Here is a 12,461-nt window from a genome sequence, read left to right on the forward strand (position 1 = left end):
TAGCTGTGTGACTTACACAGAGTGTTTGTTTGCAGAGTTACTTAAAAGTGTAAACTTTTTGGGGCACCTGGTTGGCTCTGATGGTTGAGTGTCCGGCTCTTGATTTTGGCTCAGATCATGATCCCAGGGTTGTGGGATCAAGCCTTGCGTTGGCTCCTTGCTGAGCATGGAGCCTGCTTAAAATAAAAGTGTAAACTTTTAAATTATTTGTATTAAAGAGTATTATTAGGACATTAAGAATACCATATACTATTAAAAAATTTTTTTTGGTTCTTTGATGTAGCTGTCAATTTTAAGGACAAATCCCTTACTTTAAGAGTTTTATCTATATAATTTCTTTAGTTCTGAAGTCATTTTTGATTGTTACAACTAAAAATAATGTTAATGCACATCCAAACTGACCTCTTTTTTGCGTGTGTGTGCGTGTGCGTGTTTCATTTACTCTTGCAGTTTTTATTAAAACTGTAATTTTGTTTGAGCTTGGTATTTTTATTAACTGAATTACTAAGAAAAAGCTGCCAAAGAAGCACTGTTTTTTGCAGGGTGAGCGAAACCCAAACTGTATATGTAAGAAGAAAAAAGCGTTTATGAAATCTATTTGTATGCTAAGTTTCCTTTATTCACAGTCATTTTAAATCACATTACCTTTGGGATAATTTCAAATCACATATTTTTCTTCTTGTTGGAGATTAACATTTATTAAATCTGTTCTACCAGAATGCACACAATGCTACATGGTTACGCTATCCTCATGTTAGCAGACATGTATGTTCAAAAAAGTAATTTCAGATTGCTTACAAATATGAAGCTAAATCAGATTGCTTCAACAGTATTTCTTACATGATGGTATTACTCTTCAGAGACCTGTATACTTGGGAATGTCTTAAGGTGATACAAGTCCCTAGAAAACTACCTCCATATTTTTGCTTTGTATATTAGGTTTCTACATCTTGTTTTAAAAGCTTATTTTAGGGGCGCCTGGGTGGCTCAGTTGGCTAAATGTCCAATTTCGGCTCAGGTCGTGATCTCACTGTTCATGAGTTCGAGCCGCACATCAAACTTTGTGCTGACAGCTCAGAGCCTGGAACCTTCTGCAGGGCAGATTCTGTGTCTCCCTCTCTCTGTGTCCCTCCCCTGCTCACATTCTATGTGTGTCTCTCAAATAAACACTAAAAAATTTTTTTAAGAAATAAAAGCTTATTTTAAATAAAGGTATCAGAAATGAATTTGAATTTTCTGAAATGAAAAAAAAACCTTTAATATGCTGATTTAATATAGGACAGTACCGGCATGAAGCTATGGAAGAAACGCTGGTTCGTGCTTTCTGACCTTTGCCTCTTTTATTACAGAGGTAAGTTTGCTATAAACTGTCTTAGTGTAGTATTTCATGATAGGATATGTTAAGTAGTAGATACTTTTTTTAAAGAAAAAACATTACAATTCTTTTGGCAGTTTTATTACCAACAAACAATATCAAGACAACCTTTTCTTCATCGATATATAATACTGAGTACTTGAGGGATGACTGAAGACAATATTGTTCTTCAAGCAGATTAGTCCGAGTTTGGTCCAATTTCTGTAGTGTGATTGTGTTAATCTGATTTGTTTTATGTAAATAGTGTATGACTCTTCACTCTGTAATGTTATCCTTGAATTCATTGCCTAATAGACAAAAGTCATTAGTCTAATAAGTTTTTTTTTATGTGTCAGCTTTGTTAGCTCTAGCTATTGAATTGTTGAATGTTCAGGTCTCTGCAGCAGATGTCTTTAGACTATCAAAGACTACTCTGATATATTGGCAATTTTTTTAAGTACAAAATATGTACTTATTGTGATTCCCACCCTCCCCACCCCCTTTTTTTCAAACAATGACAGACTCCCTGAAACATGGAGAAAGTTGTGGAAAGTATACATACCAGGCTGTTAATGTTGGTGGAGAGTAAATAAAGGTATTATCTTAGGTATTGAGTTATTATCTCCATTTTTCCTATGTGGATGCCATAAACTCCTTTTTTAAATATGTTTTCTTGTTAGTAAATTATTGGTGAATACAGTTTCAGCTCAAAGTCCAAAGAAGTCTGTCCTCATGTGCTACGTGGATCTGTTAGATACGACACAGTTGGTACCCAGCCATGAAAAAGTTTACATAGGCTGCACTCTCCATAGAAATCTGCTTCAATTATAATATAAAACCATGAACCTGGACAGTAGTTCTTTCTTTCCTACTTTAAAGTCTGGTTGGAAACATTCATTAAAGAATTAGATTGTCAAAGCGTGTTGAACAGTTTATAACTTTTCTAGATGAGTATATCACAAGATAAAACAGGATTTTAGAACTGATTAGCAGTTTTAAAATTTGCTTTGTGATTGCACAAACAAAAGGGTGATGAAACTCTGTGGTCATCTATCAAAGCAATATAATGTATATTAACTTTCAAAATTAGAAATTACTAGAATTATATTTATCTGTTTTTCCCCCACTGCAAACTGTGGTTGAAAAGTACTGCTGAGTCAGAATTAAACAAACCTATAAAATTTCATTTTGTCACAGAGATGTTGGTCAGGCAGCAATTGCGGTATTATCTTTAGTCTTATGCCAACCTTACTCTACAATTTTCCTTAAAGGCTTTCCCACTCGTTCAAAAAGTCAAGAGTTATATATAACTTAGGCATAATTTCTAAGCTTATAGTTTGTACTTCCCTCCTCTTTTCAGTTTATTTATAGTCTTTTTAGAGCTTTAAATGAGACCAAGAAAATGTTTATTACCACTTCTCATACAAAATTCCTTAATGTTAATTTACCACAAAAAGAACACTGAGTTCCTTGTGATTTGCTATTGTTGCTCATGGAAAGGTGCTGCCTACCACCTCTTTTAAAAGTTTTCCTCTTTTAACCGAATTTTTAAAATGTAAATGTTGACTTCAGAAGCTGTGTTGAATCTGAGATTATGTATTATTATTAACTGTATGCATTTTACATTCACTATACTTGTTAATTTTAGTATGGTTCCCCAGACAGAAACAATGTAAAAGAGAAGAAAACATAGAAAGGAAAGAAATATCATTTAACTCACTTCTGCTCTTCAGATGCTTGGAAATGAGTATTATGATATTATACACTTCCTCTGTTTTATCAATAAGAAATGTCAGATTTGAAATAAAAATGACCAGATTTTAGTGAGATGGTCATAATACCTTGCTTTTTTTTTTTGAGCACTTACTATATGCTGAGCATGTAGCATAGATGGTCTATGTCTTCCCTTCCAAGGTGGGAAATATTATGCCCTTTTACACAAGAGGAACCCAAAGGGCAGAGAGGTCATACTGTTTGCCTGAGGTCTCACGACTGGCATGTGTCATAGCCAAGATTACTTCTCTTAACCACAGAATTTTTCCTTTCACAGATCTCTTATGTGCTGAATCCAGCATCCCCATTCATTTCTTCTATATCCTTCCAAGTGTCTGGTATACTGACATACACAGTGCACTGTCAGAATTTTTTGACCATCAGTCTGCATTGCACAGATACGGAGAGTAAGACAGAAAATAAGTGATTGGCTATTTTTTTTTTATTTTTTTATTTTTATTTTTTTTTTTTTTTACATTTATTTGTTTTTTGAAAGACATAGAGACACAGAGCACAAGTTGGGGAGGGGCAGAGAGAGAAGGAGACACAGAATCCGAGCTGTCAGCACAGAGCCCGACACGGGACTCAAACCCACCAACCATGAGATCATGACCTGAACTCAGGTCAGCCGCTTAACTGATTGAGCCACCCAGGCGCCCCAATGATTTGCTATTTTTTACAATAGGTTAGGAGCCAATACCAGATGGAAGTTCAGGTTCCCACTGATCTTTGCAGAGTATCAGGCATATTATGACAGAGCACTTAGATTGTTCTATTTTATAGTCAGTCTGTTGACAGTACATATCATAGGACTTAATTCATTCAACAAATATTTATTGAGCAGATGCTGTCAAACAGTAAAAGAAGGGTGCCTGGGTGGCTCAGTCGTTTAAGCGTCCAACTTCGGCTCAGGTCATGATCTCACAGTCTGTGGGTTTGAGCCCTGTATCGGGCTCTGTGCTGACAGATCAGAGCCTGGAGCCTGCTTTGGATTCCGTGTCTCCCTCTCTCCCTGCCCCTCCCCTGCTCGCTCTCGCTCGCTCTCTCTCTCTCTCTCAAAAATAAACATAAAAAAAAAAAAAGTGAAAGCACTCATGAAGCTTACATTCTAGAGAAGTCAAGGAGACAGTAAATTCAAGTAAACAATACCATGACAAGTGCTTTTGGGAAAATAAGGTCATTGTATTAAAGACAGGCATGGATGAAAGATTTCTTTGGATCAGTTCTCTCAGCAGACGTTTTAGATAGCAAAATATAAATAAGAGCCAGAGTGAGCAGTGTATTGCAGGCAGGGGGAGCAAGAGTGCAAAGGCTGGAAGGTAGGAAAGTGGAACATCAAAGGAGCCCGCAGAAGGGGAGCAGTAGGGAGGGAGGTGGGAGGAATGGAGGAGATTGCACCAATGTCAGACCCTACTAGAATTTCAGTTCTACTGTAAATTCCATTAGGAAACAACTGGATGTTTTTAAGTATAAGAGCAATATGCTGTGACTTACATTGTGGAAAGCCTACTCAAGCTGCTATTGGAGAATGGATTATGAGGAAGGAAGGAAGCGGAGACTAGTTAGGAATTATTAGGTAGAAGTGATGATGGCTTAGACTAAGGTAGTAGCTAGCAGTGAGCACTTTTGATGCACCAGATGTATTATTAGGTAGTAGGATACAGAAATGAACAATATAAACGCATCTCCATGGAACTCACAGATTAGCTAAAGGAGCCTAAGAAAGAATGTCATAGTGTCCAGTTATGTTGAATGAGTGTTGACCAGGAGTACCAGGAAAGGATTGGGAAATAAGGGTGATCTAGGCAAAGAACTTCACATGTTCAAAGCATGAGTGAGCACAACATATTTGTAAAATGACACATGGGGCTTGTGTTACTGAAAAGAAGGTTATGCCTAAGGACATAGGAGCAAAGGCTAACAAGTGGTTCAAGGCACAAAAGGCATCTGTTTGCCATCCTCATGAGTTTTAACTCTGTCTTAAAAGTGAGAATAATAATAGGATACATTTAGAGTACATTTTAGAAAAACCACCCTAGCACTTAAACGAGAAGCCAAGAGACCAGTTAAAGTATTGAAGTATTCTAGGTAATGATAATTAGTGATAATATTCCAGTCAGTAAGTTACATACCCAGCTGTAATTATATGTATTTTTTTGTCTTTAATCCAAATGTCTTTAAAGCTGAAGTACAAGTAAGGAGTCTAAAATGTTACTTGAATCCAGTCAGTGTTGAGATTCTTAAGGGGTTCCAGTCACAGGTTGTGTTCCCCAAGCGGTAAGCTCTGTAATGGAGATTAATGTGCAAGAGGCTTATTAGGGAGTGTTCTTGGGACCATTACCTGTGGCAGAAAAGGGGAGGGACTAGAATGGGACAGAGGGAGTTGGGCTCCTATCCAGTCTAAAGAAGGCCTAGCTGAACCCCCACCCCCCAAAGAGTTCATTCATTCTACAAATATCACTCAGTACCTACTCTTTGCTTGGGTAAAAGACAGTAGGTCAGGCTTCACAGAACCAAACCGAAGAGTGCCATGATTAAGAACATTTGGAGAATCTAGTAAAGAACTCTTAGGACAGTCGTTTGACAGAAGATGAAGATTTTTCTATATGCAGTAATAGGATGAGGGCAGTATTTATTGAAGACTTACAACAGGCTGAGTGCATTATTGAGTTCTTCATAGCTGTTAGCTCATGTGACCCTCACAGCAGTTCTTTGCGTTAAGTGCTGTTTTCCTCAGGTTTGTAGCTGATGAAGCCAAGATGCCCTGCATGGATGACTTGACAAGCCCTCATAACGGCTTGGTGTCCATCTGGGAAACAATTCATGACGACCCAGTAAAATCGCCCTGTGCTATATAATGCCTGTGCATATTCTGAAATAACTTTAGGAAGAGTCAAAGTTTCCAGTAATGCAACAAAAGGGAATTTATTATTTGATAAAGATGATTTTTTAATAAAGATGTCTTCATGAGCTTTTTCTGATTATATGCTTTTATATAAACAAAATTGGATTTAAAATTGGAATGTGACTCATTCATTTAAATCATCATATTCTCTGTAATTGATGACTGCTCTCTACCTCTTCTGTTTTTAACCTTTTAGACTAAACCTGCACTTGTGTTCATTCTTCCTTGTATTAGTGAACTGCACATGAATGAGCACAGTATAGTAAGAGCAGAATTGTTGTGTTATGAAAAAAGCTACAGAAGTAACCTCAATTTAATGCAACTTTCTTTCTTGTGGAAGTTACACCTATATTTTAGAAATGAGGGGAAAATAAATAAAATTCCTTATTAAGTTTGGGATAATAAAAAACATGACAAGCATCCTAAAAATAAATTATTTCTCGTTTCTGGTTTTTCCCATTACTGAGTTCATCAGCCTAATGCTCAGCTTTATTAACTTGCCTTATGGGTTTCTAACAATGGACTATATATGTATTTCGAGTTTTATAAACATGTCTGCCCCCAAGCAGCAAGCTAATAATGTGAATCTATACTGTGCCAAGATTAATATTTTGTCATTTTCCTGGGTATATTTTATGTGCTTGCCTTGTCGGCCTGTAATTTATTTCCATAAGTGTTGTGTATCAGAATGACTGGTAAAAGGTAACCACGGTTATATGTTTTAAATATCATAATTTTTACAGCATAGTTAAAAATACATATTTACATATGTACTCATTTATTGAAAATTTTTTAGTGTCTCCTCCTGTCATTCTAAGTATCTTCCTGGAGTTGACATTCTAGTGAGGAAAGAGTTGATAAATAAATAATAGAACACAGTGTGTCAGAGGTATGGGGAGGGGGTGGTGGTGAAGTCGCAGAAAGAGAAGAGAGGGCTCTGGGATGAGTTCAGATGAATAGCAGCTTAAATTAGGGCAGTAAAGGAAGGCTCTATCATGAGACATTTGAGCCACCCTGAAGAGTGTGAGCAAGTGAGCTGTGCATTTGTCTTGGCCTGAAATGGTTGGGCATTTAAATCCTACCAGAAATGTGGGTGAATTAATTTTGTAAAGCTTCTGTGTCGTTACTTATGTACTAATATGTTTTCAATGAATCACATGTCAAGGGTTTTGTAGAATGTGGTATATATGCTAAACCAATGTATGCTGTTTTCGTGTCTAATTGACGTTTTTCTGACGTGTGAGACCCATTTCTGATTTGCTTAGGATAGGGAAGCTTAATGAAGGTGAAGAAGCATATATGTTTTTGCTATTAATATTTCCTTTAAAGCCTTGTAAAGAACTATCTAAACAGCACACTGAATACAGTTCATTTATATGTAAGAACCTTTTGATTTGGTCAAAATACATTTTGAGAAAAGTTATTCTGCTTCGTGAGAACATTTAAAATTCTAATCAGATGTTCAACTATCTCTTAGATGAGAAAGAAGAGGGTATCCTGGGAAGCATACTATTACCTAGTTTTCAGATAGCCATGCTTACCTCAGAGGATCACATTAACCGCAAATATGCTTTTAAGGTAAGGAAGTAGTCATACTTTTTTAATTCTGTATTTGAATCTTGCACTGATTTAAAAAAATGGATATCGACCCATAGATTATTACAAAAAGATATTTTAGTGATGGTCATTTTTATATTTAAAATATACTAGTTAATAGTCTTAGGTTCCCTTTTAATTAGGAAGCGTTTTCTCAGATATCCAAGGGCCAAGTGTCTTTATACTTAAGAACGGTTCTAGACAAAGCAAATATGTGAAAATACTAATAATTGGTAAATACAGCTGTAGGTGTCCTGGTGGTCACTGTGCTATTCTTCAAAGGTTACTTACTGTATGTTTGAAATGTTTCATTATAAGTTAGGGGAAGAGTACTATGAAAGAGAACAACTATGTTTTTTAACATAAGATATGTACATTTATGACCTCAGAGAATATTTGCAAAAATGTTCTCGGGTGTAAGTACATCATGAGCATCAGGTACATTTGAGATAATATGGAAGTTGAGACATTAAAAACGGTTATTAAATCCAAGCAGACCTGAGCCCACCTCCTCTGGCAATACCCATCTGCTTCTGATAACGCTGGTTTGTAAAATACCTCAACTAAAAGGCCACTTTAATGATAGTTTGGTTATTTTTTGTTTTCAAAAACCATACTGCATTTTTTGCCTCATGATTATGGCTGAAATAAATTTCAGAGGTCACCTGTTTTTTAAGTCAGTCTTAAATTAAGAACTCTAAAGGGTTTGATGTAAAAACTTTGTTTTAAGGAAAAGGGGAAAAATTAGGGTAACACGTTTAACAGTGGAAATGTTTACCCCATTATAAAATTTATTCCATTTTTAATTCCCATCCACTCTTTTTTCAAGAGTACTCAGGACTGCAGCTGATTTACAACTTTTGCTAATTCATACATTGCATTATTAGCTCTGGGAAAAAAAAGAGCAAAGAAGTTAATAGTGGTTGGGCGTGGGTGGATGGCCTCAATGAGAAGGTAATATCTGAGCAAACACTGTGGATAAGAAGGGAATGGCATAGAATTTCAATAAATTTTATTAACAGTGTGAACCATAAAACAGAATTAAATATTTTAAAATGCTATAACAAAGTTAATTCTAGTAACTTTAATAACTTCATAAAGTTACTTTTACATGTAAAACCATTTGATACTTATATTTGATCATGAATTTATTTTTTTTTGTTTCTTTGCTCATCAATTTGGCAAAAGGTTATTGAATTTGTACTCTTTGTAGGACTTTTTGCTGGGTTCTTAGACTTAAAAATATATATTTTATCTGTTACAAGTACAAGGATAGTAATTTCTCTCTCAAACTCTCTTTTGCAATGTTGTTGCCTGTGAATTTATGAGCACCTTTGGACACTGAATCTGCTGCTTGTCATAGTGGTGAGTAGAAACTTCATGGACGATTGTGGGACTTGAAGCTAGGTAGCAAACTTGATCATCATCTAGTAAATATTTCCATTTGACATCTGGCAAGCATGTGTGTGGTTTGTTAACATAGGAGTCATGGCTGTACCTGAACCTTCTTAGCACTAGCCGAGTCTTCCTTCCACTGATCACAAATATGGACCGTGGTCTTTCATTTATTTCTCCAAAACTCCACTAAAGCAGTGCAATGACACTTTGTGGTAGCTTTAATCATTTAACAACATGTAGCATTTCAGCTGTTTCTTCTAAATTGTTTCTGTGGATAGTTTTATATCTCTGATCAGTCAAGTGAGATTTGTTGGTTACATAGTTATTTGGATCACTGTGTTCATTTAATTCTATCTTGATTCTTTCTGGAAAAAAAAAAATTGAAGCTAATTTGATCTTGTTTAAATAAAGCAGATAGTCTAGGTTTTGGAGTGAAGTGTGTGGCTCCAGATTTATTCCTCTCATCTTTTAATGTTTAGCAGACTAACTACATACTTATTACTCTTTTCCTTTACTTCCCTGTATGCCGAAAGAGTCGTTTTTCTTTGTTCTTCAGTTATGTGATAGGAAACTGTCACAGGCATTTTAACATGGAAATTAAGAATGTTTCCTTCACAGAAGTCTCTACCTCAGCCTCTTTTTCTACCTTGATACAGCTACTACTGCTGTCCTTCTTTGTCTTGTCAGCCCATGCATTAAGCTGAGCACTCAGTGTTCATATGTTGGATACCAGTTCCTGATTGACATCTTTATTTCATTTCTCAGAAACAGGCAGATTGAACGACTATAAAGATAAAAACCCACAGGGGTGCCTGGGTGGCCCAGTCGGTTAAGCATCCGACTCTTGATTACTGCTCAGGTCATGATCTCATGGTTGGTGAGTTTGAGCCCCACATCAGTATCCGAGTGCTGACAGTGGAGCCTGGTCAGGATTCATATTCTCTTTCTCTCTCTGTCTCTGTCTCTCTCTCTCTCTTCCCCTCCCCCATTCATACACACTCTCACTCAAAATAAATAAATAAATAAACTTAAAAAAAAAAAGGGCAGGGGCACCTGGGTAGCTCAGTTAGTAAAAGGTCTGACTCTTGATTTCAGCTTAGGTCATGATCTCATGGTTCATGAGATCAAGCCCTGCACCTGGCTGTGTGCTGACAGTGCAAAGTGTACTTGGGATTCTCTCTCCCTCTCTGCTCCTCCCCCCACCGCACACACACGCGTGCGCGCGCGCACTCTCTCTCTCTCTCTCTCTCTCAAAATAAATAAATAAGCATTTAAAAAAAAAATAAAAACGCACTTTCCAGTTACATAGGCTTTCCTCAACCCAAACATTTACATTTTAACTCTGAAACTTGAGATGAAAAGCTAAAGGGAAATACCGTTTTGAATCGTTTGTAAATCTTGTATGTTTGTGTGTAGATGTCTATAAGGATTAAACAAAATGCCTTAACAGCAGCACCTTTTGAAGACTAAAGGAGTTGTTAACACAAAGGGGAAATTCTAGGACATGAACATTTCTATTAATTTTGTGGCTGGTTGTTCTGGAACATTATTTAATTGAAGTATAATCGACAAACAATACTTTCAGGTGTACATCATAGTGATTTGATATTTTGTATATATTATGAAATGATCCCCATAATAAGACTAGTTACCATCTGTCACCATACAAAGTTATTACAAGTGTCACTGACTATATTCCCTATGCTGTATGTTCTATCCCCACGACTTATTTATTTTGTACCTAGAATTTGATACCTCTTAATCCTCTTCAACTATTTCACCTACCCTCTAATCCCTCCTGCCTCTGGTAACCAAAAGTTTGTTCCCTGTTATCTTTGAGTCTTTCTGTTTTGTTATGTTTGTTCACTTGTTTTGTTTTTTAGGCTCCATCATACAGTCGTACAGTATTTGTCTTTCTCTTTCAGACTTAGAACACTTGGTGTAATAGCCTCTCTCCATGTTGTCGCAAGATTTCATTTTCTTTTTTATAGCTGAGTTACATTCCAGTGTGTGTGTCTGTCAGTCTGTCTTTGTCTGTCTACTACATCTGCTTTATCCGTTCATCTATCACCGGACACTTAGGGTGCTTCCGTATCTGGCTATTATAAATAATGCTGCAGTGGGAGTGCATATATCACTTTGAATTAGTGTTTTCTTCTTTAAATAAGAAGTGTATTTGCTGCCTTGTTTGGTAGTTCAATTTTTATGGAACCTTCTTGAATAAGATGTATGAATTGTAGTAAATGGGAATTGCTAGGGAATTGGGCATGGACAAGGACAGCAAAGGGGCACGACAAGGTGCTTCATTTCTTACCTCCTTTCCTTCCCATACACCGTTTCCCTTGTTTTAATTTTCAAAGGAAAATGGCAGTGTTGGGAGGAAATTTTAAGATTGAATTACATTTTTCTTAAGTCAGTCATTTCTGTAACTCTGTGTGTGAGACAAGTCTTGCTTGCTTTGAAAGTTGACAGTAATGATCTCTGTAGGAACTACTTAACTTTCTTTCTTTTTCTTTTACAGATCCCATATATCTATTTAAAATGATCCTATCATTTTCAATCAGGCAGCCCATCCAAACATGCGGACCTATTATTTCTGCACTGATACAGGAAAGGAAATGGAGTTGTGGATGAAAGCCATGTTAGATGCTGCCCTAGTACAGACAGAACCCGTGAAAAGGTAAAAGCTTGTAGGGAAAATAACTGTGATTTCCACTTACATTTTATTCCATGTCCTGCAAGTATATTGTTATCATAGTGCATATCATTTTATTACTCATGATACGAAATCATTTCTTCCTCAGAAAGCAAGGATTAATTCATGTTCTGTATTAAGTTAATATACCTTTAGTTAATTTGAGATACCACCTGTGTTTTTATTCCCCATTTCCTCTTTATTCATTTTCACCTATCAGTGTACTGAGGTGAATCCAGAATCCTAACATTCAAACTGAATATTCTTTCTTCTTACAGAATTACCTTTAATTTCCGGTAAGTACGTTTTTAATTGTTATCTTAAAACTACACGAGACTGTTTCAAAGCCTAAATCTTAGAAAACAATTTATATTCATGAAGTTAATTTTATTGTGTTTTTATGCTATGTTGTATGTGTTTGAAGTTTAATAAATAGAAATAAAAAATTTTGATGAGTTTCATTTCTTCAGCATTTCCTGGTTAATTCTGATGGTTTTATGATGAATGTCTCCAGAAAATAACTCAGCAAGCATTTAGATTATTTTTAAATATGTCTACTTCTTTATAAATTCTACCTTCTTTCTTTTGAAACTTCAATATTCAGATTCCTTGAGAGTACAAATATGTACTATTAAAATTGACCTGTGATTTTTTTCTTTTTGAACATCTGAATCATTTTAATAATCAACTATATGAAGAACTAGTGAGAGGAAATCTGTTTATAAAACGACTTAAATAGC

At 35.9% G+C, this 12,461-nt stretch overlaps 1 protein-coding gene across 28 annotated transcripts in view; it reads left to right on the forward strand.

Annotated features, from left to right (window-relative positions):
- PLEKHA5 (pleckstrin homology domain containing A5) overlaps nt 1-12,461 on the forward strand; it is a 245,399-nt gene that overhangs the window by 151,361 nt on the left and 81,577 nt on the right. For 14 of the 28 annotated variants that reach the window (XM_045464769.1, XM_045464744.1, XM_045464740.1 and 11 more), the window contains 4 exons: nt 1,279-1,351; nt 7,510-7,610; nt 11,591-11,706; nt 12,000-12,017. In XM_045464769.1, coding sequence (XP_045320725.1) covers nt 1,279-1,351; nt 7,510-7,610; nt 11,591-11,706; nt 12,000-12,017 — 308 coding nt within the window. Of the gene's footprint in view, nt 1-1,278; nt 1,352-7,509; nt 7,611-8,825; nt 8,994-11,547; nt 11,707-11,999; nt 12,018-12,461 lie in introns of those variants that run through there. The other 14 variants (XM_045464741.1, XM_045464749.1, XM_045464756.1 and 11 more) reach the window with 3 other exon arrangements.

The sequence above is a fragment of the Leopardus geoffroyi genome, chromosome B4 (assembly GCF_018350155.1).
Source record: "Leopardus geoffroyi isolate Oge1 chromosome B4, O.geoffroyi_Oge1_pat1.0, whole genome shotgun sequence".
NCBI lineage: Eukaryota > Metazoa > Chordata > Mammalia > Carnivora > Felidae > Leopardus > Leopardus geoffroyi.